This window comes from Macrotis lagotis, chromosome 2 (genome assembly GCF_037893015.1).
Source record: "Macrotis lagotis isolate mMagLag1 chromosome 2, bilby.v1.9.chrom.fasta, whole genome shotgun sequence".
NCBI classification, from domain to species: domain Eukaryota; kingdom Metazoa; phylum Chordata; class Mammalia; order Peramelemorphia; family Peramelidae; genus Macrotis; species Macrotis lagotis.
Genome location: NC_133659.1, coordinates 190,140,346 through 190,168,132, shown reverse-complemented (window position 1 = coordinate 190,168,132; position 27,787 = coordinate 190,140,346). Strand labels below are relative to the sequence as shown.

The 27,787-nt window shown below is 43.3% G+C and overlaps 1 protein-coding gene across 6 annotated transcripts; it reads right to left on the bottom strand.

Annotated features, from left to right (window-relative positions):
* On the bottom strand, window positions 1-27,758 carry CACNB1 (calcium voltage-gated channel auxiliary subunit beta 1). 6 transcript variants are annotated; one of them, XM_074224061.1, is made up of 15 exons: window positions 20,351-20,392; window positions 20,191-20,226; window positions 16,643-16,732; window positions 12,860-12,979; window positions 12,528-12,650; window positions 11,866-12,002; window positions 9,918-9,994; window positions 9,133-9,287; window positions 7,947-8,027; window positions 6,573-6,631; window positions 6,276-6,385; window positions 5,319-5,470; window positions 3,591-3,686; window positions 2,526-2,711; window positions 1-489 (listed from the first exon to the last, which is right to left on the bottom strand). In XM_074224061.1, exons 2-15 carry the CDS (start codon window positions 20,215-20,217, stop codon window positions 16-18), a joined length of 1,887 nt encoding a protein of 628 aa, XP_074080162.1. In that variant the 5' UTR covers window positions 20,218-20,226; window positions 20,351-20,392; the 3' UTR covers window positions 1-15. The 6 variants fall into 6 exon arrangements, with proteins under 6 accessions (XP_074080162.1, XP_074080161.1, XP_074080159.1 ...); XM_074224060.1 differs by lacking the exons at window positions 20,191-20,226; window positions 20,351-20,392 and adding an exon at window positions 27,622-27,758; XM_074224058.1 differs by lacking the exon at window positions 20,351-20,392 and having other exon boundaries at window positions 20,191-20,274.
* Between the last annotated feature and the right edge of the window lie 29 nt (window positions 27,759-27,787).

Below are 27,787 nucleotides of genomic sequence, written 5' to 3'. Positions count from 1 at the left end.
CCCTGCCCTCCAAACTCAGCGGTTATAGACACCCCTCCCCCAGCCTTCCAGCTCATTCTTGTTTCGGCCCAACATAGCCCCACTCCCTTCTGAACAATACTGGGGTTTGGCAGGACCCCGAGGTGTGGCCCGATTTCGGTTGTCAGGTAGCTCCTCCTCTTCTTCATCTTCCTCCTCCCATGAACCTTGTCGGGCAGATGGAGAGTTGCCCCCTGCAGGGTCTCCTGGTCCTGGGCCCTCAGAGGGATCAGTCTCCATGTCAACACAAGAGTCCCCCAGTTCAATGTAGGCAGAGTTACGGTTGCCTGAGGCATCAGCATCAAAAGTGTCCTGGCGGGACAATGCCCGAAGTGTGCCTACCCGGCCTGGAGGGTGACTGCTGGAGTGGAGGCCCTGGGACTGGCCCAGCTCACCCTGGTACTCATGTAAGCTGGTTCGCTCTCCCACTGCCCGCTCAGGTGCTTGGTCCCCAGACACACGGTAGGCTCCCTGGTTAGCAGTAAGATGGCACACACCATGCAGAACAGGCAAGAGGTAAGAAAACACAAAAGCAAGGGAAAGTTAGTGGCCACATCAAAGCACCCAGATTAGCAGGGGGCATCCCACCAACCCTCCCACCAGTGGGGATATAGTGATATTGGACTGGAGAAGGCAGAGTTTTCTTTAGTGACTCTCCAGGAAAGGTTGGGTACATCTGCTTGGCACTGGCTCGTTGGCTGGCAATGGGTTCAGTTAAAGAAAATAATCTATATTCCTTAAGGATAGGATGTTGTAGTTAAGGCTGGCTAGCAAAACCCCAAGATTCTACACCCTGTGAAGACTGTCTAGGGGTTGCTCCTAGGGATTTGTCCCTTTTGCCAGATGGGAAAGGGGAGATGTTCAATCTAGGTTTCTATCATTGATGAAGCACTTATAATTGTTCATCAAAGTCATGAATAAATTCTATGAATTCATTGGCATGAATAAATAGCCAGTGAGCTAGTGACACCAAGCTTGGTTAGTTACTATGAATAATCATTAATTCTCTCTTAGCACTATCCAATGCTAATGTCTCATTTATGTTAATAATCATTGAAAAAATCTCTTTGGAATTACTACTCATTAATACTTAGTTGGAGTTAATAATTGCTCCATTAGAGTGACTAAATGCTCCATCTTTACAACTACAGTCTAGTGAACTACTTAGTTAGAAATGGTCATTTTCCCTTAAGGGACCAAAGAATTATCTGGGGTCCTTTACCCCACAACCCTAGGTCTCCTCCTACCAGTCTCCACCCAAACCTCCATCACAAAGTCCCCATGCAATTCACATACATTCACATGCCAGAATTAAGGGTGATAAATCAATCCTAAAGTCAACCCCATTCAAGGAACTCAAAGCATGACTTGGGAAGGTTCTGATGCTTTTTCCCTAATGAAGATCAAGCACTCAGATACTCAGAATTCTGTTGACATAGAGATGTTATGCTATGTCTGAGAAGGGATATGGTCCTAAGAGGGGAATCTCATAGAGGGATAGCTTTCATATTCTGGATGTGAATTATCAGGGAAGCTGGAAATGTGGGATGCAAACCAGGGACAAAAGGATGGTATCAGTTCATAGAATTCATCAGTTTAGGGAGCCCAAGGTCCCTTTATTGCAAGGGTTCTCAATGTTTCTGTATCATGATCCCCCTTGAGTTGTCTGTTGAAGTCTATGGATCCCTGGAATTTTTAAATAATTGAAGGAAATACTAGATTTCATTGAGAACTCAGTGGAAACAAAAATATATTTTCCCCCTTCCAAGTTCAGAAATATCTTGAAATCTGTCCTTGAACTATAGACCCCAGGTTAAGAGCTCCTGCTCTCCTGTGTTTCTGAGGATCCTATTGTATAGCCTGTCTGGGTGCTGGGAAGAGTCTTTCTAAATGTCTTTCAGAATTATTTTTCCTGTGAGATTTCTGCCTGAAGTCTTCTTTATTGGTAACAGTGACAGAGGATAGAGTAGGAAATCCAACTCAGTGCCCTCCTTCACAAAGTATGAAGGCCAGTGTGTAGTAGGAAAAAACAGTGGATTTGATGTCAGAGAAAGCCTGGATTTGAATCTTAACTCTGTTCTCATTTCCTCAGGTTAAGACACAATTGAGTTCCTCATTGGTAAAATGATATGGTTAGATTAAATGATCTCTAAAGTCCTTTTAACTCTAAATCCTATGATCCAGATGATTCCACACTTCAGTGGTCTAGGGTTGGGTACCAAAGTCAGGAATATAACCAAGGAATCTGTTTCCTTGGTGGGCCATAACTAAACAAAAAGACAAAGACAACAGCAGCTGCTTACCACTTTTTTACAAAATAAAATTCTCCCTGCGCCCATGTCCACTGCTCTCAGATCTCACACTGCTGTTGCTGCTGGAATGGGTGAGTTCCTGGGCAATAGTGCCCACTAGAGAGCATGCTCTTGCAGTGGGGATGCACCAGGTTGGGGGGCTTCCTGCCCACCCCAGAAGCTGAGATTGCGCTTGAGGGAGGTGAGCACCTGTACCTGGAGGTTGGAGACTGGGGCAGGGCTGGCAGCCAGGGCTGCGGTGGCCATGGTACGGTTGAGCAGTGGGTTGGGTGGTGTGCTACTAGGTGGGTGGGTAGCTTTCCAATAGGCCTCCAGGTACTCTGCCAGATGCTCGCAGGCATCCTCCAATTGATTCTCATCTAGTATGATGTCAAACATTTCCTGCAGACAAGAAGAAGAATTGGCTAGGATTAGCTAGCAGTGGAGCCAAAGAGGAATGAGCTTAGAAATAAGGCTAGCCCAAAGCTGTCACTTTGCAGGTGAGAAAACTGAGGTTCCAGGATGTCAACCGACCAAGGTTACATGTAGAGAAAATAACAGCTTGGACTGGAGTTCACACCCTCCTCCAAAGTTAACAATATTTTACCTGGGGCACAGTTAGGTGGCATAATGGATAGAGCACTTGTCCTAGAGTCAGGAGGACCTGAGTCCAAATTCAACCTCAGACACTTAAAACAGTATTTTACCACACCATGTTTGTGTGACCAAAGGACTGGGCATGGTGGGGAAGGATTGGGAGTTGGGGAGATTGAGTAAGAGAAAAGGACAAAGAAGGGTCATGGTGAGCCCAGAGGGAGAAACCCAAGTGAACATCTACTAGCTGATCTGAGCTAGAAGAAGCATCCTGTGCCCATCAACAAGTCAAGTTATTTAGCACCTACTATATAAGCCAGGAACTAAACTAATCTCTGGGAATATAATGAAAGGCAAAAGTCCCTGCCTTTAAGGAGCTTACAGTGTAATAGGGAAGACGACATGCAAATAACTACGTACAAACAAGATAGATACAAAATAAATTGAAGGCTATCTCAGAGGGAAGGCATGATATTAAAGGGAACTGAGAAAGTTTTCTAGGTCAGTTTTATTAGACTTATGGTCAGGTTAATTGATACCCAGCCCCAAAGGATATCAAAATACTTTGCATATCTGGGCTACTGTGACCTCCCAGAAAGACTTCTATCCAAACTTCTAACCTCCTATCTATCACCTACACTGGTGAAGTGTGAGAGGAAGGGGGGAGAGGAAAAAAGTAATACTCACAGGTGGGCATTGTGCCAATTTTTCTGATGCTGCTATCTGAACATTGAGGTGTTTGGACTGAGACTTTCCCCGGGACTTAATAAGACGCTGGAGAACCTGTATTTGGAGAAGGGAGGAAAGCAGGAAAAGAGGAAATAGGAGGTGAGACAGGCCATAGGGGAAGAAAGTCCCTGGGGGGTTAAGTACCCTGACTGGAAGGAACGCCAGGTATTTAGAAGAGGGCCCAGAATTAGGACAAGAAGAGAAAGGTGGGGAAGGAAATAAGCATTTCTATCTCACCTACAGTGGGCCAGGTATGATGTGAAGTGCTTAGAAATAGTGCTTATCAAATACAGAGAAGATGCTTATTAAATCTTATGACTGAGAGAGAGAACCAAGGAGATGATTTTTTTTCCCAACATCTCTTCCAATCCCAACCTTTATGCCCAACTGGATAAGATTCTTAAGAACTAAATCATGGGATCTTTTGGCCAGCTGACCTAGAGTCACACCAATCCCCATTAGGAAATTTTGGCTTGGGATTAACAAATTCCTCTTCCTGTGGCTATAACTCCCTTTTCTGTGGTGTTCTCTATGGCAATGAGAAACAGCAAGATCCTCATCTTCTTATAATGATGTCAAGTCTGCAAGGACTTTCAGGATGTAATTAAGCTGCCCTCTTATTTCATCTTTTTCAGGCTGAAGCACTCACCTCCTCTAACATAGATTTATAGGTTTTACTCTCTACCTCTCCCCCTTTTGTCTAGGTCAGTCATTTTGAACTCGATTCCATAATTATGATTCATCTATTGTGTGCAAAACATTATACTAGGTTGCAGGAAATACAAAGATCATAAAAGACAATATTTCTGTCCTCATGAGGCTTACAGTTTAACAGAAGACTATGACACATACATCTACCAATGTATCAAAATCCCTCTAATAAGGGGGCAAAGGCAAGGTTTGAAGTTCACTCTCATATGAACTAATTCAAAAAAGGAAAAAAAAAAAAATATATATATATATATATATACACACACTCAATTTGGTATAGAAATCTATTTTATCCAACAATAGGACAACAGTAGGATAAGTAGTTTAGAAAGGGGGAAGTGCTGTAAGATGGAGGGAAAATTGATAGAGTATCTTCCTCCTACCAAAGAAAGAAATATTATTATTTTGCAGGATATCTTGTTTTAAAATAACCATTTGCTAGAAACTTTTCTGTGTTCCTTGATCAATTTACAACTTGATCTAATTCTGTTATCTTTGAAATGTAAATCTTACAAGCAAGCTTTGAAATGTAAATTTTTGCCTTTTCTTTCTGGATAGATTGTATCTTCCTTTTTCTCTGATATAACTAGAAACTACATAAACTTTGGGAAAATTTTTATTTTGTTTTCATTGGCCATTTTTAGAAACCTTGAGTCTATGCTCTGAGAATACCAAAAAGAGAGATTCTTAATTTAAAAAAATCCCTCTAAAATCTTTATAAGGAAGAATTTAAAAGCATTATTTTTGCTGAAAGTAAAAGAAGGACATTTAGGATGGAATACAGATAACATGAAGAATTTCCCTAGTGTTAGTGGAAGAAACTGGGATGGAGAAGGAAAAGGCCAAATTCCTAGAATCTTTCATCTGCCTGAGTCATTATGGCAAAGGACTTCTTGCCTGGCAGGGCAAGTCTAGGAAATATACAGGATGACCTGAGAGTGGAGTTACTAAGACCCAAAATGAGGGGGAACACACCTTGGGGGAGGTAATCTTGATGTAAACGATGATAGGGGCCAATGAAGTCTTGGCCAGTTGGGCAGGATGGTTGATGGTATCAGCATCCAGGGCAACCAGTTGTAAGGTCCGGGCCAGCTCAAAGATCCGTTCAATCTCACTTTGTACCTCAGCTAAGAGATTAGGGAAATCATAAAAGGGAGGTTAAAGGGTATATACAGGGATTGAGTGAGAAAACACCAGCTTTGATAGGGAACAGTAGTGATTTAAAGTTTACAAAACTCTTTTCCAAAAACAATCCTTTAAAAGGTAATGTCATTCTTATTATCCCCATTTTATACATAAGGAAACAAAGAAACTAAATGACTTGTTCATGTATATGAACCTTGTCATGAGTCCTTAAAATTCAGTTCTGACTCAAAGTCCAGGGTTTTTCGTAAAATGTCCCAATGTGGAAAGATACACAAAGGTCACAAAGGAATATATACTTTGGAGGAAGGCAACAGAATCCAGGGATGTGGACATGGAGAATGAGGTTGGGGAGAAAGAGAAAGGTGGGAAAGGCTTGGGGAAAAGGACCAGGGATTGTGTAGTGAGAAGCATAAAGATAGTAGGGGGAGGAAGAGAAAGACTGAGATTAGATGAAAGTGTCTGGACACTGAATAGGGAGGGCAGCTCTGAGACAGATGGAGAAAAGAGCTATTGACCCACCTCAGACAAGGTGGGTTGGGTAGCAAAATTGACTTCTAGTGTCTTAGAAGCAGGCAGAAAGCCAGCACACTGGAGGGACAGTGGGGGAAACAAGATCTATCCCCAAACCTGACTGCAAACCCTGTTTCACTGCTGTTCTGACCAAATCTTTCTGGTCTTTCTGACTCCAGCGCTGGTGCTCTATTCACTGTGCCACCTACCTGCCCCTGACCAAATCTTTCTGGACTCTGCTGCCTATATCAGGCAGATAACCCCCCTTCTCCTTACCCAGACTGGAGCGAGTGTTGGAGCGCTCAACAATGATGTGTTTGCTAGGGTTGTTGAGGACAGAACGTTTGGCAAGAGAGATGTCAGCTGTTACCCGAGTGATGGAAATCCTGGGAACAAGGAAGGAGGAAGTGATCGGTAGTTTGCCTCCTTCCTCCCCTCTCCCAAACTCTAGATCCTTCCACCAAACTTATCTTCCTCTGGTTAACCTTCTATTACTGGACTGAGTTACATAGCACTCCTAACACTCCCCCAAGTCAGTCTTCGAGGATAGAGAGAGAACACCCAGGGTCTCACCTGCCATCAAATCGATGCTTCAAGAAATCAAATAAAGCCTTCTGCATCATATCTGTGACCTGGAGAAGGGGAGGAAAGAGGAACAAGGGCAACTAAAAAAGAGAGAGGACTTTAGCTTCTGTCCTTGCTGTCTCTCTTCTGCTCCTGACAGTTCATAAAAGGACTGGCACCCATTTGAAATAATGCTACAGATTACTAATAATTTGAAAAAGTGAAAACAAAAGCAATTCACAGATTGCACATCATATTGGCAAAGATGATGAAGTGTAAAATGACAAAATGGGAGGGGCTGCAATAAAAGTGGTCATTTAAACACACTGTTGACAGAGTTGTGAATTGGTCCTATGATTTTGAAAAGCAATTTGGAACAATGCCTCCAAATTCATTAAAATGTGAATACACTTTGAACTAGGCTTATATATTAAAGAGATTAAAAAAAGAGTTCACATATACGAAAATATTTATAGGTGAAGAACCAGAACCCTATCAGTTGGGGAGTGGTTCAAAAAATTATGACATAGGGAAGTAGTAGAACACTATTTTATTCTACTATTACACAGTTATAACATAAATAATAAGGAACACTATTGTATTCATATACATGGTGATAAGGATGGTTAAAAAGAAGCTTTCACATTATTCAGTTTCAGATTTCTTGTGACCCCATTTGGAGTTTTCTTGGAGGAGATATCAGAGTAGTTTGCCATTTCCTTCTCCAGCTCATTTTACACATGAAGGAAACTGAGGCAGAGTTAAATGACTTGTCTAAGGTCATACAGCTAGTAAGTGTCTGAAGTCAGATTTAAACTCAGGAAGAACTTCAGGCCTGGCTCTCTATCTACTGTGCTACCCAACTGCCCTCAGAGAGGCTTGGGAAGATATATAAATTGCTTCAAGCCAGAAGAACAATTTGTACAATAATAACACTATTTACAACAAGCAACTTGAAAGACTTAAGAATTCTGATAAATGCAAAGATCAGTTACAACTCTAGGGGACTGAAAATGAAGCAAGCTACTCCTACCCATCTCTGACAGAGATATGATAGACTCAAGATTATAGAATCAGTTATATATTTTTGGACAAAGTCAATGCAGAAATTTGTTTTGCTTAATGAAGCGTATTTGTTACAAGGGTTTGGTGTTTCTTTTTTCAATTAGGGAGATAGAAGGGAAAATAATAAATGCTTAATAATTGAATTAAAAAAAAAAGACAAACTCCTGCTTCAAAGTGGTGTCAGATGATAAGGGGTTCTTCTGAACAGTCTTTTCTGAAGTCCCATCTGTGGGATCTCATTGGGAAATCTGTTTCTCTATTATAGAACTCCAACTTCCAGTGTCCTGGTCTGAAGTTCAGGATAGAGGGAACACTCACCTCATAACCCTTGAGTGATGGTCCTACCAGGATAATGGGCCTCATGGAAGGTACCACATCATAAGGGGGAACATGTTCTGCCTAAGAAAAAAGAAAGGCCCTATGTGGGAGACAGCATTAGCCCCTTCTCCACCATCCTGGGGGGGAGGTTCCCTCAGTGATCCTTCCCTTCCTTTTCCCATCCCTTGGTCCCAGGGCCCATATATGTCAAAGGAAGGAGAAAAGAGGAAGGAGTGCCCATCCACTGGAATGAGAGCAGGAGAGAATTGGGAGGTGGGGATTAGGAGCCCCACCCTTCTTGTTTTGTCCCAGTGGGGTGGGAGGAGACACAGAGAGCCATTTTACTTACCGATTTCTGCTTCTGTTTGGCTGGGTCCAGTGATTGCCAGCATAGGGTGGGGATAGGGAAGGGGAAAGGGTGGGAGGGGGTACCCAGGCACAGGGGGCAAAGGACAAGGAACCAAGGGAAACAGGAGGGTTGTAGAGAGCAGGGTGGATGAGAAGAAATAACAAGGCATGCGTGTTAGTGACAAGCAGCTAAGGGAGAGGGGCAGGGACCCCACATGAAGGCAAGCCTGCCACTGGTCCCCATCACCAATTTCACTCCTTTTCCCCAATCTGGGGCTCTGAGATGAAGATAAGGAGGAAGGAAATGTTCCTATCCTTTTGGGGTCCTATTGGTGAGTGACCAGGCAAGGTCTCTGAGATGGGTCCCTAGAAAAATCTGAAATGTTTTATCTTTTCCTAAATAGGGGAACTAGAAATGAAACTGGAAAGTCCCATTGCCACACAAAGATTGGGGGGAGGGGAGAAAACTATGAACAGTGATCATCATGGTCCCATCCTCTTAAGGCTTCAAAGGTGTGTCAAAGCATTTCATGCACAGAAATAGAGACCATGTGATTACTGGAATAACTCCCTTCTTGGACACACAGGAGTAGATGAGGATCTGAATTTGCTACACCACCCCCCCTTAGAGACACCCTTCTCACACACCCCTTACTCCTTACCTCATACTCTCAAAGGATCAGGTTGGCATAATGTCTGGGCAAGGGCCCATAGAAGTCAAATAAGTCTCTTTCTTCCCCCCTTTCCACCAGACCTATACTTCCTACTCCCTCTTGGTCTTTGCTACTTTCCACAAAAGGACACAAGGTTGAAAACAAAAAACGAATAGAAGGATTACCTTCTTAAAGAAGGGAATTCGCTTGCCATGGGGAGATGGGGTGGTGATACTGCTAACACTAGGCTTAGGAGAGCCAGTATGGTCACAGAGCTCAGCTTCTTCCTCCTCTAATTCTAGGGGATCTAACTCAAAAGCTAAGTTAGTCATATCATTACCTGGGTTGGCGAAGGAGAAAGTGAGAGAGCAAAACAGAGACAGAGACAGAGACAGAAGGAGAATGCAGGAAAAAGAAACACCAGCACACGCACACACACACACACCCAGCACACATACACACACACACACACACACACACACACACACACACACACACACACACACACACACACATACACACAGATAGACATAGAGGGTCATGGGTAGAACAGAATAGAAAACAGGGATGGGGAAAGGGGAAAAAAGAGAAAGAAGAGGTGAATGAAAGATGCTAAGGAGAATGAATATGAGATGGGTGAGGGTGAGGAAAATGGAGCCACCAAAGAAATGGGAGGAGACATGAAGGGGTAAGGGTGGGTGGCAGGCATGGGGTGGTGTTAATGTGCCCAGCCTGAATTTCTTACCCTTTAATGGAAAAGGGACAACTTTAAGGGGATGATGCGAATGTTGGGAGTGGTCAAGGAGTAGAGGGTACTGGATGGCCTTTCCATTTTCTAGGTGCCAAAGGTTGGAGCAAATATGAGGAAAGGGAACTACTATTATGGAGCTCCAGACTAAGATTCATTTCTCCAGGAAATCTCCCTCCCTGTCACTCCCTGGTCCCTTGAGGAAGGGCAAGGCGTTCTTACCGCTGGCAGGGGGAGTGGGTCTTCGGGTGCCAGTCACGACATCTCCCAGACTGGAGCTAGAGTTGTCGCCTGATTTGCTGCAAAGGAAGAAGGATGAAGAGAATGAACTCATAAACAAAGAATCCAGGGAACCATCTGTTAATAATAACTAATATAAGGATAGGAATGGAATTGTGATTTCACTCTAAGGATGCAGATGGGTGATTTCTGTGTAACTCATGGTCTTAGGAGTGTTGAAAACACTGAGAGTTACATCATTTGTGCCCAGAGCCATACAGTGGAGGGATCTTAACCTGGGTCTTCCTGACCTGGAGGCCAGCTCTCCATGCACTAAACTATGATTCTTCTTTTACATTACAATAATAGGACATTGAACAGAAAGAAATAATAGCATGCTATCAACTTGACCTAGGACTGTTTCTATCTGAATCCATCCAAAAAAATTAGACAGCATAATAATGTAATAGATGAGACTCTAGGATGAAAAAAATGGGAATATTAATTATTATGAGAAGAATGAGAAGAATAGATGACTTTTAGGTAGATTGAACTTGAGATTTCATTGATATAATGTGGTCAACAAACTCCTGAGGGTCTCTGAGATCTTTTCACAGGGTCTTCTAGATCATAACTATAATAATTCTTAGATGTTATATGCCCATTAAAATAGTCTTCCCTTTTCAAACTAATATTAATGTGAACCTGGATTTTCTTCCTATACCTCAACTGAAACAATATATCTCAACAGATTAGAAGTAGATAAGAGAACAGAAGTGCATAAGAGAATCTAGCTGTCTCCTAGTAAGTGAAGTATTAAAGAACTTTGAAAAATATGTGAACCTGTCATTCTCTCTAATTTTTTTTTTGGAAAAGAGCTACTTTTCATTAAAATGCTATTTACATTTTTATATTATGGGTTTATTGTCATTTTCAATGAATTAGTAAATATATTTTTTTAATGTATCACTTTTTTTTTTTAGTTTTTGCAAGTCAATGGGGTTAAGTGTCTTGCCCAAGGCCACACAGCTAGGTAATTATTAAGTGCCTGAGGCCAGATTTGAACTCAGGGACTCCTGACTCCAGGGCTGGTGCTTTTATCCACTATACCACCTAGCTACCCCAATGTATCACTTTTAAATTCTAAATAATATATGTTGGTACATAAAACCCACATAAAGTGAAGCCTTCTGGAGTCCTCAGTGATTTTTAAGAGCATAAAGAGTCTTGAGACCACTGGTGTAGGGAACTCAGTTTGAAAATTACATCCACTGATATGGATCACAAATTTATCTGTAGCTTATAGTCTTGGAGAATTGCCTGGGGTATTAAGAGGGGAAGTGATTTGTGTGTGGTCACCTGGTTCATAGGAATCTCTGACTCTCAAGACCAGTCCTCTAACCAGTAAATCACTTTGCCCCTCAATAGCTGACATATGGTACTTTCAAGGTTACAAATTGAGTTAAAGATATTGTCTTATTTGACTCTTCTAACAGTCTTGTTAGGTAAACCATAATATTTTACAGATGAGAAAGGAGAAAGGTGAGACTTGGGAACCAAGTTGTAACTTGTCCATGGACACCTAGCTACCAACCAAAAGAAGGGACCTTGGTCTTTGAACATGGTCAGAACTGGAAACAGAAACCTTTCCTCCAGGTCTAGTGCTCTAGACCGTGAATTCTATGTGGGCCCTCCTACCCTCCAGGATCTCAAGCACCATGGTAGTTTATACTAAACTCTGCTCCATATTTTTGAGCAATCTGCAGTAGTTAGTTTTGGACTGTTCATAAAGTCTCCCAAACCTAACATCCAGAATATGGGGATAAAGTAAAAGCTTAGACTAAGCCATCAGTAGGATATTGCCTTTGGGCCAAATTAATGGACAGGGCCAACCCATGGCTGTGCCCAAGCACAAGTACACATATTTCCTCTCCCCACCCGGCAAAGGTACCTGGAGCTGAGGCGATTCTGACGCATTTTCTGTTCCTGTACCATCCGTAGGCTGTCCAGTTTGACAGGGCTGGGGATGAAGCCTACTTCACAGCCCTCCTTTACCAGTCGTCCTATCCACCAGTCATTATTGTATTTCTGCTCATGCAAGTGGAGAGAGGGAGGATAGGCTGAGGCAGGGATTGGGAGGAGAGACTGACCTACAATAGGTAGGCACAACAACCCTTCCCCAAGATCAGGATAGTCCCTGCCTGTCACTCCTTCCCCTGTAGCTCATAAGAAAGCTCTTCAACTCCTAGAACACTTCTAGTTTCAATAACTCTGAGGAGATGCTCCTCAAAATATATCCTCAAATCACCTCCAATTTTGAAAACTTACTAAGAACCAATCACTCCCCTATGTCTTACTGTCAGTCTGAGTACCTACAGATTTGCTGTCTAGGGCTCCTACTTCTCTTTTTTGCAAAAATAACCACCTCACTCCCATCCCCTATACACACACACACACACACACACACACACACACACACACACACACACAGACACACCTTACACTTAAATATTTGTCACTCTGAAAAGCCTTACACTCTACATGTGACTTTTTAGTCCTGGAGTTGTTTTACCCCACCTTATCTTTATGTGCCTCATTTTCTCTGGCACCTACCTCCTTGATATGCAGGAAGTCCTTGGGTTCAAAGGTGATGGCCAGGCCCTGGACAGGCGCTTCATCCCCTCGTGATGGGTTGTAGCCCACATTTGTCCTCACTGCAAATGCTACTGGCTTGGTCTGGGCAAGAGTGAGGGAAGTATAACAGAGAAAGAACCCCCTCTTTCCCTGTACCAGAGTGTACCATTATGTCAGCCGCTCTTTGAAGGGAAGATTAGAAGCAGAGGAGGTTTAGATGGAAATTGAGGATTGGTCAAGGAGAAGGTTAAACCTTTGGTGGGATGGAAGCATAATAACAAAGCCCATCTATCTCCCATCCCTAAGCCTACCTTAGCTTTCTCAAGCTGTGCCAATGCTTGGCGCTCTGCCTCCTTCCTCAGGGCTTCTCTGTCCTCCTCCAGTGATACATCTGAGTCTGAGGGTCGACTGGTATAGGACTCTGCTGAACCCTGGAAGTGAAGAGGAAGGACATCAGAGTAGTTTTTTCTCCTCCTCCAACTCCACAGGTCCATCTCCACCCCTATCAGATTTTCACTGAAAATGGGTAAAGGGACCAAGGACAACCAAAGTGGAGATTTTAAAGAATGAATCAGTTCTATGTAACACAATAGTGATTGAGAGGAAACAAATGGAAGATGGGTATATGGGGAAGAGTTGAGGCTGAGGGGTCTTCTGATGACTAATGGAACACTGAGATGGGAGTGACAGAGTGAGGGAGGCCAAGAAGAATGGAACTGAAAAGATATTGGACAAGAATAGGGAGATACTGGGAAAAGAGTGGTCAGTGTTAGAATTGATATGCAAGAGGAGGTCAAAAGCTGGGGTGATGTGAGGGCAGAAGAGAATCACTAGGATGGCAACTATGGAAACACTAGGGAGAAAGAACAGGGATTGGGTTCAAGGATGGGGAGAAAGTGTGTGTGGCAGGGTCAGGGTCACTGAGGGAAAGGGGTGGCACTTGTCTGGATAAGATTAAGGTGAGGAACAGCTGTTCTGGGGGCCAAGGGAGGGGAAGGAAACTTGATAGGGAAACAAGCTCAGGGGAGCAATTCCAACATGAGCGTCACTGTAGCCTCCTAACTCTCCCGTCTTCACTGCATCTCCCCTCCAGTTGAGTCTGACTAATTCATATCACCCTTGGTATCCTTTCCAGTCAACTGTAGCTTGTCCAGCTCTGGAATTGAGTTTCCTGCACTATTAGAAGTGGGTGCCCCAGCCTGGCATGGGGAACCTTGTTGCAACAGATGCCAAAAAAGCAAAGTTGTACTGTTTCCTATTAATCTGAGGGGTAGAATTCCTTGCTCCCTCCAATCTAGCACCACAACCATGAATAGGACCTCCTACCAACTGAAGTCATCTTCCCTAGACCCAAATGCCTTCTTTGAAGGCACTCATTGGATCTTCCATCATAGCCCCCATTTTCCTTTTTTCATCTGCTTTCTGCCTTGGAACCCAAAATGGGAAAAAAATTTTGAACACTTCTAAAGATCTAAGGATGAGGGCATGAGAATGTTCAAGCTAAGGTGCACCTTCCCTGGAAGCTCTGCCTGTGGCCATTGGTATTGACTAAGATGCTCAGCATAAAAAAATTTTTTCTGTATATGTCCATGATTATTTGACTTCGCACATATGTAACTGAATGAATGTTTCTATGTATACATGTATGAGCACAACTGTGTATTATGAAATAAAATGAGAAATATTAAGACAGAGAAAGAGTGAAGGAAGGAGGCAGAGAAAAAGAAAAATGAGAGTGTGTGTGTGTGTTAGCTCTATAGATGCTTGCAGTCTGTGAGTGCCTCTGACAGCGTGTGTGCCTGATTGTGTTACTGCTTGTGGGTGTGTGAGGGGAGCAGTGAGGGTTGGGTTTGTGCCAGTCTGTGAGGGGGTGTTTGAACAAGGGTGGGAGTATGTTGCTCTGAACATGGTCAGAACTGGAAGAAACCTTTCCTCAGTCTATCTAAGAAAGCAGGAAGAAGTTCTACCTGCCCAAGATGGTCCTTTGTTTTTTCTGGGAAGGAATAAGTCTGGCAAGTGGGGTAGGGAGAGGGGAGAGTGGGAGTGAGGGGACTAGAAGAGCCAAGCTAGTCTTAGAGAAGAGGTCCAGGCAGTGAATTAATTTAAGTGATGGGTAGAATTTGTTCAGGTAGTGAAGGGATTTAAGAGATAGGCATAAAAAGAGAAGAGAGTGAAAGGCATAAAAAGACCCCCTCTCCTCACATCCAATCAACAAACTATTTAATCAATCAATCCCTCCCACACAGACAGCAAAAGTGGAGGGAACTGGGTGAAGGGGGAAGACTAAGTATAGAAGAATGAGGAGGGGAAGGGCTAAACAAGATTGCAGAAAGATAATTCCAGAAAGTCACAATTACCCTCCCCCTTCCTGAACACCTTCCCACCTTCCCTCCAGACTGGGCCTATTCAGAATAGGAGTAAAACACAAGAGAACCCAAGATGAGAAGTGACAAGAGACATAGGAATATACATTTAGAAACAGAAAGATGGGAGAAAAGAAAATGGGAAGATCAGGGTGAAAGGAAAGGGCTCAAAGGAGACAGGTCATCCACACCAACCCCTCATCTCCCTCTAAGCCCCTTGGAGGGGCTACATGCACCCACACCCCAGTGCTCACCACCACGGCCTCTCTGGTCCGGCCGGGTGTCTCCATGTTGGTGCCCTCTGTGCCCATCCCCAAAGGGTGGGCAGGGGCTGCCCTAGCTGCCTGCTCCCCCCAGGGGGCTCAGGTTACAAGCAGAGTTGCTACATTTGCAAACTGCTAGGGTATATTTAGCCCAGAGACACAGCAGGAACTGGGCACCATCTCCTACCAAGAGTGCAGGGAATGGGGAGGAGCTGGAGAACTGGGGATATGGTGTGTGGGTGTGCAGGGACAATCCTGACTCCCCCAGTTTAGCAAACTCTGTAAGACCTGAGAGTTCTTTTTCTACCAAAAGATACAGCCCTGGGCACAGCTTCATCTTATATCCCTAGCCTAGCTTTGCAGTAGCAAAACAAACAAAAGGACTTCCCCATTGTTGTGGGAATAGAAGATCCTGGCATAAAGGTTTATCTCCCAACCTATTCTCTCTGGTTGGTTCTGGGTCCACGATAGGACAACTTGTTGTAAAGGCAGGAGGCAGACAAGAAAACTACCTTGAACTGGAACAAACCTTACTAGGCTCAATCCTCTCCTGGACTCAGGAGGGATGACCACTGGAAGTATATCTGGCACCTTCTCATCTGTTCATTCTGGCCATTCACACCCTCTCCATTCTCCAGCAGTGCCCCACCCCCACCCCCTACCCCCAGCACCAGGAACTCTGCCATTGGAGCACCATCTATTCTGGGTACCAGGTCCTTGTCAAGATGCATGGTTGCCATGACAACTGCATCGCCTTTCTTACTGCTTCTCACTGGGGCCTAGGTTTGGTTGGTTGGGGTTGGGGGTGGAATGAAGTAGAGTATGTGGAAGGGGAGCAGAATGGAAAAGAGACCCATAAACTACCTTTCCAAGTGTTACTCATCATACCATAGCCATAGCCAGGATGTCAGGTTTAAAGCCCTCTACCTCCAATTTCATTGTCTCTCTTCCCTCTCACCACCCCACTCCATCCCTAATCTAGTTCTCCTCAAAGAAGTGGTCTAGATGGATTTTTCTCTAGCTATATTCAAACAGAGTTTTCCAGGGTGTCCTATTCCACCTATTCCCCCTTGGTCCCAGGGAGCCCTAATGACCTCACCTCAGTTTAAAGAGACTAGTAAGTGAGGTGGAAAATAGATAGAGGTAAAAGCCTGTTCTAGCTAAAGAAAGGCAAGGTGTTCCTAAATCTAGATGACCCAGGTGTGCAGGGGTAGGTGCCAGTGGAACTGATTAAAGGATGGGGGTTATAAACCAGTGCCATGAATGTGATTCCAAGAGTCTAGATAGTTAAGGGTGAAGACAGAAAAAATGTTGGGGAGGAGAGAAGTTCCTAGACTAATAACAAATGTTATCTCTGGAAGCAGAATATTGGAGTAGACAACCTCCCTTCCTGATTCCAAGCCAAAGTTCTCTTTCAGGATTCTCATATCACTACCCTCCCTCCCATCTCCTGACCTTTCCCACTTACCTGGCGGACAAAGCTGTTAGATGTGGTGTCTGAGGAGGTGCTGCCATCGGAGCGTTTAAATCGTCCCTTCCTTTTGCTGTATTTGCCCTGCTAATTGGGGAGGCAAATAAGGGTAAAGTCAGAGGGAGGGGGTCTAATCACCTATCCCCCAAACCTGACCAAGATCTGTAACTACAAATTCCCTTTTTTCCTATTGGCCTTCCCCTCTACTCCCACTCCATAGCTCTTTCCCAGGTGATATGGCCTAAGAGGCCTTCTTCCTGAAGGCATGGACCAGGCCATGGCCATTTGCTGGGGTATGGAGGTGGGGCTGGGGAATGCTGATGAAACATAACACATTCATGCTGGAAAGATCAGGAGGAAGGAGCACAGGAGCCACCCCAACTCCCCAGAGTTAGAACCAGTGTCTAGTTAGCTGAAAAAAGCTAATTAAGATGCTGAGCAGACTTCAGCAGCCTTTGGGAAGACAGGAACTCTGGCCTGTGGTTATGGGAGAGTGGAGAGAGACGGAGGAGTGGAATCTCCCCCATAACTCCCTCTGCAGTGGGAATGTTCTGTATTAGTGTTCCCCAGAGAAAGGAGAAATTGAAAACCCAGTGTGTAGACTCACACAATCCTTTTAGATTTTCCCTTGCTTCTCTCAACTCCTCATCAGAACAATGTCCCCTTCTCCCAGTTCTTCCTGGGAGCCAAGGGTTGGGGAGATGAGGGTCAGATCAGAAGATTTTGGGAAAGAGGGAATCAGATCCAAAATAATCCTTGGAAATACAATTGGGAACTTGAGGGAAAATGGATGTAAGAGGATTAGGGATCTGATTTAGGAAGAAGGCAGGGAATGGGGGACATGGAAAGTTCCAACCACAACTGAAAAACAATATCCTTTCCATACCCCCCCCCCAAAAGAAGAGGAGTTAAGGAGCCACTGACAAAGTAAACAATCCAACTGGGACTCTTACTTCCATTGACAGCATATTTCCCCTCCCATCTTCATTGGCCTGCTCCTCTATTCACTGGCAATGATAAATTCTCAATAGAATCCCCCATAGCCCCAAGATATATCCTGGATTCACCTATCTCCATAAGAAAAAATTCCCATCCTACACCTCATGCCACCTCTAATACCATCTTTCCAAATAATTTTTCATGTTGCCCATCATCTCTCATGTTATACAAAATGATCCCTCTCCTCTTGGTCCTCTACCCAGATTGGACTAGTTGGAAGACAGAACCCCCATAATGTATACCCTCAACACTACTGTGGAGGAGCACAAGATGGCTCAGTTAGGGCTAATATTCTTCCCTCCAAATTTAGTGTAGGAGACATGACTATTTTGGGTGATAAGAGGGGTTTCTCATCCCCCTTTCCCAAACCAAGACCAAGCTAAAACCTTCCTCCTGACCTACCTTCAATAAACCAACACAATAAAATTTCCCGTTTTGCAGTGGGCAAAGTAGCAATGCACTCACCCTGTATTCCCCCAAAGAGTAGATGATATTATCCCATCTACAGTTGAACAAGTCATAAGGTCAAACAAACTTAGTTAGAGTCAGGAAGACCTAGATTTGAATCCCAACTTAGATACTAACTAGAGGTATAACCTTGAGGAAGACACTTAACCTCTGGAGCCTCAGTTTTTTCATATGTAAAATAATGAAGTTGGGCTCAAGGACCTCTTAGTTCCCTCTGGCTTTAAATCTAAGATTCTATAACAACTTTAACCTCTGCATTTAAAGGAGGAGGGAATTAAAGTGTTAAGATAGCAAGTCCTAAGTAGGGGTGGTAAGATTTAGGGGGAAGGGAACATCTAGATACTCCCCAAAGAAGCTCTGGGACTCCCCTACCCCCAAGAACCACCACTACTCCAAAGAGACCTCTCAAGGGCTAAGTCTAGAGAGAAAAGGAAGTGGAAGGAATCATATTCATAGTTTCAGAGCTGGAAGGAACCTTAAAGAGCATCTAATCCCCACTTCTCGTGTTACATTTAAGGAAACTAAGGTCCAGAGAGGAAAACTGACTTGTCTAAGGTCACATAGTGAGCTAATGGGAGGGAGTCCTCACCTCTTCCTTGACTTGTCCCCCACCCCCACCACAGGCAAAGGAAGTAGGGAGTGGCATAGAGGAAAGACAGGGGACAGCTGAGGAGAAGGCCCAAGCCAGCTGCCTCCTGGCTCCAAGGGGCCTAGGGTAGGAGATGGGGGGATATTTTTAGGTCTCACACCCATAGAGCCACATTCCCACAAAGGACTTCCTGGAGGCCTACAGCAAAAAAAGAGGTTAATGTTAACTCCCCCCACCCCACTCTTTAATTTTAGATTAAGGATGGGAAGAGGCATTTATCACTGAGTTCAGGGTTGAAATAGGTAAATTCCTAATCTTGGGAACTGCTCAGTTTGGTACTGCCCCCTTGTGCCCCACTGTCCAGACTGCTGGTCTTCACAACAGCCAATGCCTCATGGGGGGGGTAACATGCCTAGTAATACATAACAAAACTCAGGAAAATATATGTTTGGTGGGGAGGGATGTCATGAGTACCCTCTCTTAGGTGCTATTGTACCTCCTATATTCATAATGGGTTGACATTTACCCAACTTTCCAAACTTTGGGGGGGCCTTCTATACCTCTAGGATATTTTCAGTCTGTACTGGGGGTAGTCTGTGTTCAGGGTGTGGACTGAAAAGTGGTGAGGGGAGATCCTTGACTAAGGTTAGTAACGGGAAATAATCTCTAGTCAGGAACTGAAATGACCTGGTAGTGCTGATTGCTGCTCCACTGCCCAGGTTTGGGGCCTCCATCACCCTGATCGCCTGTCTCTTGGCAGCAACTTATTCATTATTCTGCCCTTACACTATCTTAAACTACCCTAGAGAATTGGTGACCAGGTTGTGGTGTCCAGTTGGCACCATCTTCAGCCCTTACACCAATGCCTCACCCATTGCTTCTGCTATCTTCAGAGCATCCTCTTCATCCCCTGCCTGGCTCCCCCAGATGCTCACAGAAAGCTATCTCCCTCCACACCAACTGCCTCTCCAGTCTCCCTTCCTAGTCTCCATTCCTATTCCCCCTCCCCTCCCCACCCCCACCCTAAGCCAATCCCCTAGATTTTTAAACCAGCTCTTGGGGCTCCTTTAGCAAGGACCCCTTCCCACACACCGACACAGACACATACACACACACACACACACACACACACACACACAGACACAAGACACACACGGAGACACACACAGAATGGTCAGGGCACCCGGAGGAAAGAAGGTGAACAGCAGGGACCCTTGATACCAACCCCCTGCCTATTTCCCCACCTCTGCATCTATCTGCCTAAGTGCCAATCATCCATCAATCATTAACCCATCAGGTACGGGGGAGGCAGTGAACAGCACCCCCTGCCTTAAGCTCCTTAGAGTTTTAACTCCTTCTTCTCTGGCATCCCCTCTCGGGTTGGTCTTTCAAAGAGGTCCCTCTGGACCTGCCCTGGCTCTGTTTGCCTTCTTCCCCCACCAACCTCCCCCGTCTCAGCCAGACAGCCGTCCCTCACCCCATATCTCACCTGTAAACTGGGGTCGAAGACCTCCATCGGGATATCCTGGGTGGGTGGATAAGAGGCCCGAGACATACTGGTCTTTTGTACCATGGAGAGGCCCCCCACCCCGCCCCAGCCCCAGCTTCAGTCCAGCCCAGCCCAGCCCAGCCCAAACCGGCTCACTCACAGCTCATGGGAAAATCCAGTGGGGAGAAGAGACACCCAGCCTCCAGATGCCCCTTTCCCTCCCTCCCTTCCAACGCCTCCTACTTCTCCTCCGCCCCGGGAGCCTCAGCATCTCCCCCGCCCCAACCCAGCTTGCTCCTCCTTCCTGGCCCCTCCCCTTGACTCCCCCCTCGCCCCCCCACCCCCAGCTCGTCTCCCAGACAATGAGCAGGCAGCCTGAGGCAGTCACGCCCCTCTTGGCGCTAGTGGGGCTGAGCTATAGATGAGGGCCCCTTGCCAATCTTTTCTTCCCCCCATCCCCCCCAACTGGGGAGGGCAGGGAGGGGGTCGGTGGAAAGGAGTGGAAGGCTCAGTCTAGTGGTAGCCTCTATATATTGAGTGTGTTAGTGTGCGTGCACCTCCTTCTCCTTTGGGGTCAGGGCAAGCAGAAGCTCACATCTGCGGATTATTAAAGGAAAATGCCCGGTACCCTCACCTCCTTTCTTAGTGCTTTCTTCTGAACCAGTTCCTCTTTTTAAGTCCCTTTCTTATTCAGTTCCTGAGTGTTGGAAGGTATGTGGGGAGGCACAATTCTAAATCTCTCAAGAACACCAGATTTATCAATGTATAACATGGAACCAATGTAAAGACTAACAGAATGCCTTCTGGGGGTGGGGGGGAGGGAAGCAAAAATGAGAGAAAAATCATAAAACTCAAAATAAATAAAATCTTTCTTAAAGAAAAAAAGAAAACTAGATTTATAATCCAACCATCTGTATTCTAATCTTGCTTCTGCTCCTCCTGGACATGTTACTTTCCCTCTTTAGGCCTCAGTTTCCACTAATTTAAAATGATGAATTTACTGAGTTTACCCTTATTGGAAGTGATAGGTTTTGTTGGGAGAGTAGCCTTTGAATGGTTCTGAGAGAGGGGAAAGGCCTGAAAGTGGGGTTAAAAGAAGTAAGGGCTGCAGCCTAGGGATGATTATCTCAAGGGCAAACAGCAAAAGATTCCAGAGATCCCTGCATCTCTCCTGCTTATTCATCCAGTTTCCCATTTTATTGGGACTAAATTGAAAAGGCCAAAGGGAAAAAAGGAACAAGAAAAGGACAGGTTCTCTTCAAGATTGAGTAGAGAGCAAGAGAGGAAGGAAAGAAGTTTAAAGAACATGGCAAGAGAGAGGAAGACTCACTAATTTTAAGATAAATCTAACTTCATAATCTATGGAGGAAGGAGGGAAGAGAGGGAGGGAGGAAATTATGAAATTCAAAATCTTGCAAAAAAAGATTGTTGAAAACTATCATTGCATGTAATTGGAAAAATAAGTAAATAAATTTTGTTTAAAAAGATAACATCCAACTTTTCTGTGCCTCAGTTTCCTTTTCTGAAAATAAAGATTAGACTACATAATTTCTAAAGTCCTTTCCAGCTCTGAATTTTATGATCTCATGACCTTTGATTTGGAGCACAGATTTAGTCAGCCTGAGAGCCCCTAAGCATCAATTCACTTGAGGAAGAAGAGGTAGGAAGGAAAGTAATAATCTGTCTGCCTCACAGGAAAGAATTTTGTAAATTGTAAATGATAGACAGGTAGTGGATAGAAGGGCCTAAACAGGGCTCAATTAATTTGGGTTGCAGAGTGGGGAAAGTTGGAGAATATTTAACAGATATTCTTCTTTTCATTTCAATAGAACAGCAAGAACTTTTTCTTTCTTTTGGGGGTTGGTTTTGGTTTTCTACTTTATATTTATTCCCAGTATCTAGCACTGTTTGGCACTGAGTTGGCACTGGAAGTTTTGGTTAACTTGAACTGAATTGACCTACTCAATAATCAAAGCTCTTTTATCCAAGGTCTAGATTAGCTAGCGATTGGATTATTCAAGCACCTCTGTTTTCACTCTTATTGGTCCTTCCTTTACTAGGGATGTTTTAGGGCTGGTAGAATACTGAAAATCTCAACAATAATCACATCCAACATTATAGCAAACTCATTTTAGTAAATGAAAGGTACTTTGATGTTATAGAAAGTGCCCCACCCCCCAAATCAGAGGTTTGAGTTCTCAAATACTCGATTTTGACATTGGCCTAATTTGTGACCTTGAACAAGTAACTTCTCTAAATTTCACTTTACTTATCTGTAAAATGGAGTTAGTAATATTTGGTCTATCTTCTTGTTTTGTGGACAGAGGGCTTTCAAATCTTCAAATATAATAGTATTGTTTTATCTTAATAATAACTGCCATTTGTACAGAATTGTAAAGTTTGTAAATTGCTATACGTGGGTTATCTCTTTTGAACTGAACAATCCTGAGATAAGTGTTTCTTATATTACCTCCTTTTACAGATGAAGAGAATGAAGCTCAGGAAGGTTATAAAACTTATCTCTGGTAACTGTAAGAATCAGAGGCAGAATTTAACTCCATGGCTCTCAGTCTCAGGTTCCATCACTCCAACTACTACATTATATAGTGCTTCCCATTTCCTGTTTCTCATTGCTTCTTCTTCCTTCTCTTCCTCTACAGAAATGCTATTCAGATGCTTCAAAGATTCTGCCCCACAGGACAGGCTCTGGAAAATCATGTTAAGATGGAAAGACTTTGAACCTGGCTTCAGTAAAGGACTGCTGCTCAAAGACCACCAAGCTAGGTCCAAGTTAGATGTCCAAACTAACTACGCATGTAGAGGTTCATTATCAAATTGGTGTCATATTTTGGTTTTTTTATTTTTGAATCAAAGAAACTATTCCAGGTTATATACTAATCCATAGAGATTGGAGTCTATGTATACACTATTAGACAGTAGTCTTCTAGAGGGTAGGAACTTTGTCATCTTTTTTTTGTTGTTGTTGCTTTTTTTCAAGGCAAATGGGATTAAGTGGCTTGTCCAAAGCCACACAGCTAGGTAATTATTAAGTGTCTGAGACCAGATTTGAACCCAGGTACTCCTGACTCCAAGGCTGGTGCTTTATCCACTACACCACCTAGCTGCCCCCCCAGTTATCTTTTAAAGATAAAAAGATTTGCTATCTTTGAATCCTTAGAGCCTAGCAAAGTATCTCCTGTAAATAAAAGGGTCTTAATAAAAGATAGTTGATTCTCAAAATTTGGGGGAGGATGGGGAGGAAGGACTAATCTATACATGAAAGAAATTCCCATCATAGCAAATCCAGCAAATGGCCATCCAACCTCTACTTGAAGATTTTCAATGTAGGTAGATATAGGAGGCAGCCTGCTCCACATTCGGATAATTCTCATTATTAGGAAGGTTTTCTTGAAATCAAATCTAAATTTGTCTTCTGCAATTTCTACCCCTTTTGGGGCCAAACAAACAATATCTAATCTTTCTTCTAGAACAGTGTTTGGTACACAATAAATACTGATAAATGCTTTTTCATTCATTCTTCCAAAAAAAGCCTTTAAGATCTTGAACATGAAAGTTTTCCTGGGCTCTTTTCTTTTCTGGACTGAACTTCCCCAATTCCTTCAACTATTAGCTAAATGACATGAATTCAAGACTCTTCACCTAGGTCTTCCTTTGCATTATATTCTAGTTTGTTACTTTCTTCTAAAACCATGGCACCCAAAACTGAACATAATATAATCAGACCAGGGCAGAGTAAGTAAGGGCTGTCTACCTCTTTACTCCTGGAAACTTTTTATTCCCCCTTTTTTTTTTTTTTTTTTTTTTTTTTTTTTTAGGATTTTGTAAGGCAAATGGGGTTAAGTGGCTTGCTCAAGGCCACACAGCTAGGTAATTATTAGGTGTCTGAGGCTGGATTTGAACTCACTCAGGTACTCCTGACTCCAGGGCTGTTGCTCTATCCACTGCACCACATAGCCGCCCTGCTCCTGGAAACTCTTAATGCAGACCAAGATCACATAAGCTTTTTTGGCTTCCTCATCACAATGTTGACTCATATTGAATTTTCAGTCAAGTAAAGCCACCAGATCTTTTCCAAACAAACTGATGGTTAGCCATGCCTTCCCTAACTTTTATCTTCGATTGTGAAATTGATTCTTTGAACCCAAGGGTGAGATTTTACATTTATTCCCAGTGAATTTCATTTTACCATATTCAGCCCAGTGCTGGAGCCTGTCAAGATCTTGTTGGATCTTTACTCTGTCATTCAGGGCATTTTTTCTCTCTCCCAACTTCATATCATATGCAAATCTGATAAATGTACCACTGATACCTTTATCTAAGTCATAAAAAAATTAAACAGCATATATACACTGGAGACCATCTGCCAAGTTAACATGTAAAGGGAAATGAAAGGAAGGAAAAGAAAAAAGCTGTTGTCACAAATGGAAGTTAGTGACTTTTTTTGTGTGCTAGTAAGAATTGGAAACTACTGGGGTACACATCAATTGGTGAATGACTGAAGAAGTTAGGGTATTATCACATATCACAAAGATGATGAAACACTGAGATATCTTATAAGATATGATGAGGGAGGCAGTCTTGAAGAAACCTGGAAAGATTTGTATGAACTGATGATAGAGAGAAGCGAAAGAACCAAGAGAACAATGATTACAATTATAGCAACATTGTAAATATAAACACCTTCAAAAGACTTGGGCACTTTCATAAATATAATGACCAACCACAATTCCAGAGGATTCCAGATGAAACATTACACACCTCTTGATAGAGTAAAGATTGAGAATTTTGGGGGTAGAATGGGTAGAATTGATGGGATATGATCAATGTGGGAATTTTGTTTGCTTGACTACTCATGTTTCTAACAAAAGTTTTCTTTTTTTAATTTCTCAATTGGCGGAGGACGTGGGTAGGGGATGAGAATGTGAATCCAAAAATACAATTTAATATAAAAAACAATAAAGATATTGGATTCTTTTTTTTTTGAGACATTGTATTCTTTTTTTTTTTTTTTGCAAGGCAAATGGGGTTAAGTGGCTTGCCCAAAGCCACAAAGCTAGGTAATTATTAAGTGTCTGAGATTCCAAGGCAGGTGCTTTATCCACTACGCCACCTAGCCACCCCAAAGACATTGGATTCTTAATGAGAAATCATATGATAAAAGATTTAGAGCTGAAAAAGACATTAAAAGTCATATAACCTATGAGAAACTGATAGAGAAAGAAAGCAGCTTACCCTAGGTTTCATAGGGAAGATCTGAGATTGGAACACAGGTTTTGAGACTCTAGTTCTGTTGGGTTTTTCATTACACTATTACAATGCTAATGTGTTGCTTATTTTTAATCCTTTTGTATCTCAAAGGACTTTAACAATGATTCTCTAAAACCATAATTATAGTAGCTCCCAAAGTGGGGTCAGGCAGCATTATTTTTGCTCATTTAACTCCCATACTTTAAGAATCAAAGATTTGTTCCTCCTCCATGGTAAGGACTATCTTCTTTTACCCCTTCAGTTCAGCAAATATTTATTATGTGTTTATCATGAGGAGGATATGGGGAAGATACAAAATTTGGACAGTTCAGATAAAACACTAGATCTCAACCCTCAAGGAACATATGGTCTATGTCTCCTAGAAGAATATGATATAAATACAACTATAAATTCATTGGAGAGATACAATACATATGAGTTCTGAAGAAAAAGGTGATTAGAGTTATATATCATTTTACATAATTTAAATCAGCACATAATTATTATAGATTAGTAGCTAGAAGGAATATTACCTTGGAGTCTGAGATAAGGTCTATATCCCTTGTATCAACCTTGGACTAGGTACTTAACCTCTGACCCCAGCTGACTCTGGGATTATATTCATAGATGAGCTATCTTTCTATATCTATGGAAGGAGATTCCATACTGAGAATTCCCACAAGAGGGACTGTGTCATTTTTCATCTTCCTATTCCCAGTCTTCCAAGACTGCACATAATAAATGCTTGCTAATGAAATGTCTTAAATGTTTTTTCTGGATTCACTGTACACTTTGGGGGTACAACTTAAAAAAACACAATAAAAAATAAATAAAATTAGAACACAAAAAAACAAAACAAAACAAAAAATACAAACTCCCTGCTCTCAAGGTGGCATATAGGTTATTTCACCAAGGTGTGAGATTTCCCAGTATGGAATCAAGAAAAGTTGATCATTACTTTTTGCTTCACTTTATAGCTTTAAAGAACTTATATCTGAGTGACCCGTTCCGTCACCTTCCTAGTATGGGTCTAAGGCAGAACTGGTCAACTGTATTCACTAAACCCCAGTGTTTTCCTTCCTTTGCTGAGTATGGAATCCATTAGGGGTCTACTTCAAGAACCTAACTTTGTTGGAGTTTAGATTCTTTTGACAGACACGTATTATTATCTTCTCATTCCATAGAGGTCATCAGTCAAGGAACTAATGCTTTCCTGTACTCCTCCCCCTCCTTGGAAGGATCTATCTGAGGATGAGTAGGGATGGCATGTAGGGGATATAGGGATGGAGCATATTACTTATTAAGCATTAAGTCAGGAATATCTCATCCCTCTCTAACCCACTTGGCCCCAGAACTCTTATCAACCATTCATTTGCCTTGACTGTCAGGCAGAATCAGGGACTGCACATCTCTGTATCTCTTCTTCCCCACTCTCCCACTTTCTCAAAAACTGAAAAGCCACATTCCCCCGTTGTGAAATGCCACCCTTTCTTTCACTCAATATCGAAGCTTCAAATTTAAGTGGGCCAGGCTGAAGCTTCCATCCTAGCTCCCCCAAATTTATGTCAATCCTAACCTGGCTCTCCATCTGATTCTTCCCTACCCATCCTTTGAGCCCTCTGGAACACTAGTTCTATTGTTAATAAGCTATGCTTCCTTCTTTCCAAAAATTAGTTTGGAGTTAACTTTCGTGTAGATATTTTGTTTCCTACTAATAGAATGCAACTAGCTTGAGGGCAAATTCTGCTTATTTCATTTTCTGTTTCAAAAGCCTGTCCAAGTTTATGATAAATGGTTGTTTTTCCCCAAGCCTTTCTATTCCCAAATCCTGGGTGGTCCTGGGGAGAAGAGAGTAGCAATTAAGAGGTGTAAGAGGAGGAGATGTTGGAAAAGATAGTCATCCTGGGCGCTGGAAAAGGCTTCAGCCCCCCACCAGGGCGCCCCCAACGTCCTGAGGTGGCTTGAATTGGGGGCGCCCTGGTACTGGCTTCCACTCCTAGACGCAGTGTCAGCACTGCGCTCCGCCAATCCCCGCCCCGATCCCTGCCACGCTTGCGCAGTTCACCGCCTCGCATTTCCGCCTACACCAGCCTCTCACGCCACTTCCGTACCTCCCCAACACCCGCAAGCTTGGCCCTCTTTCTGCGCAAGCGCACTACGCACCCACTTCGGACCATACCACTTCTCCAAGAGGGGAGGAGTAACTTTCCTGTTGTTCTTGATCAGCATAGGACTCTTCTTCTAGTTCGACCTCAGTCTCGGACTGACTGAGAGAGAAAAGTGGGGTTTGTATCGGGGAACAGTAAAAGAGGGGCGGAGCTGGCAGGTT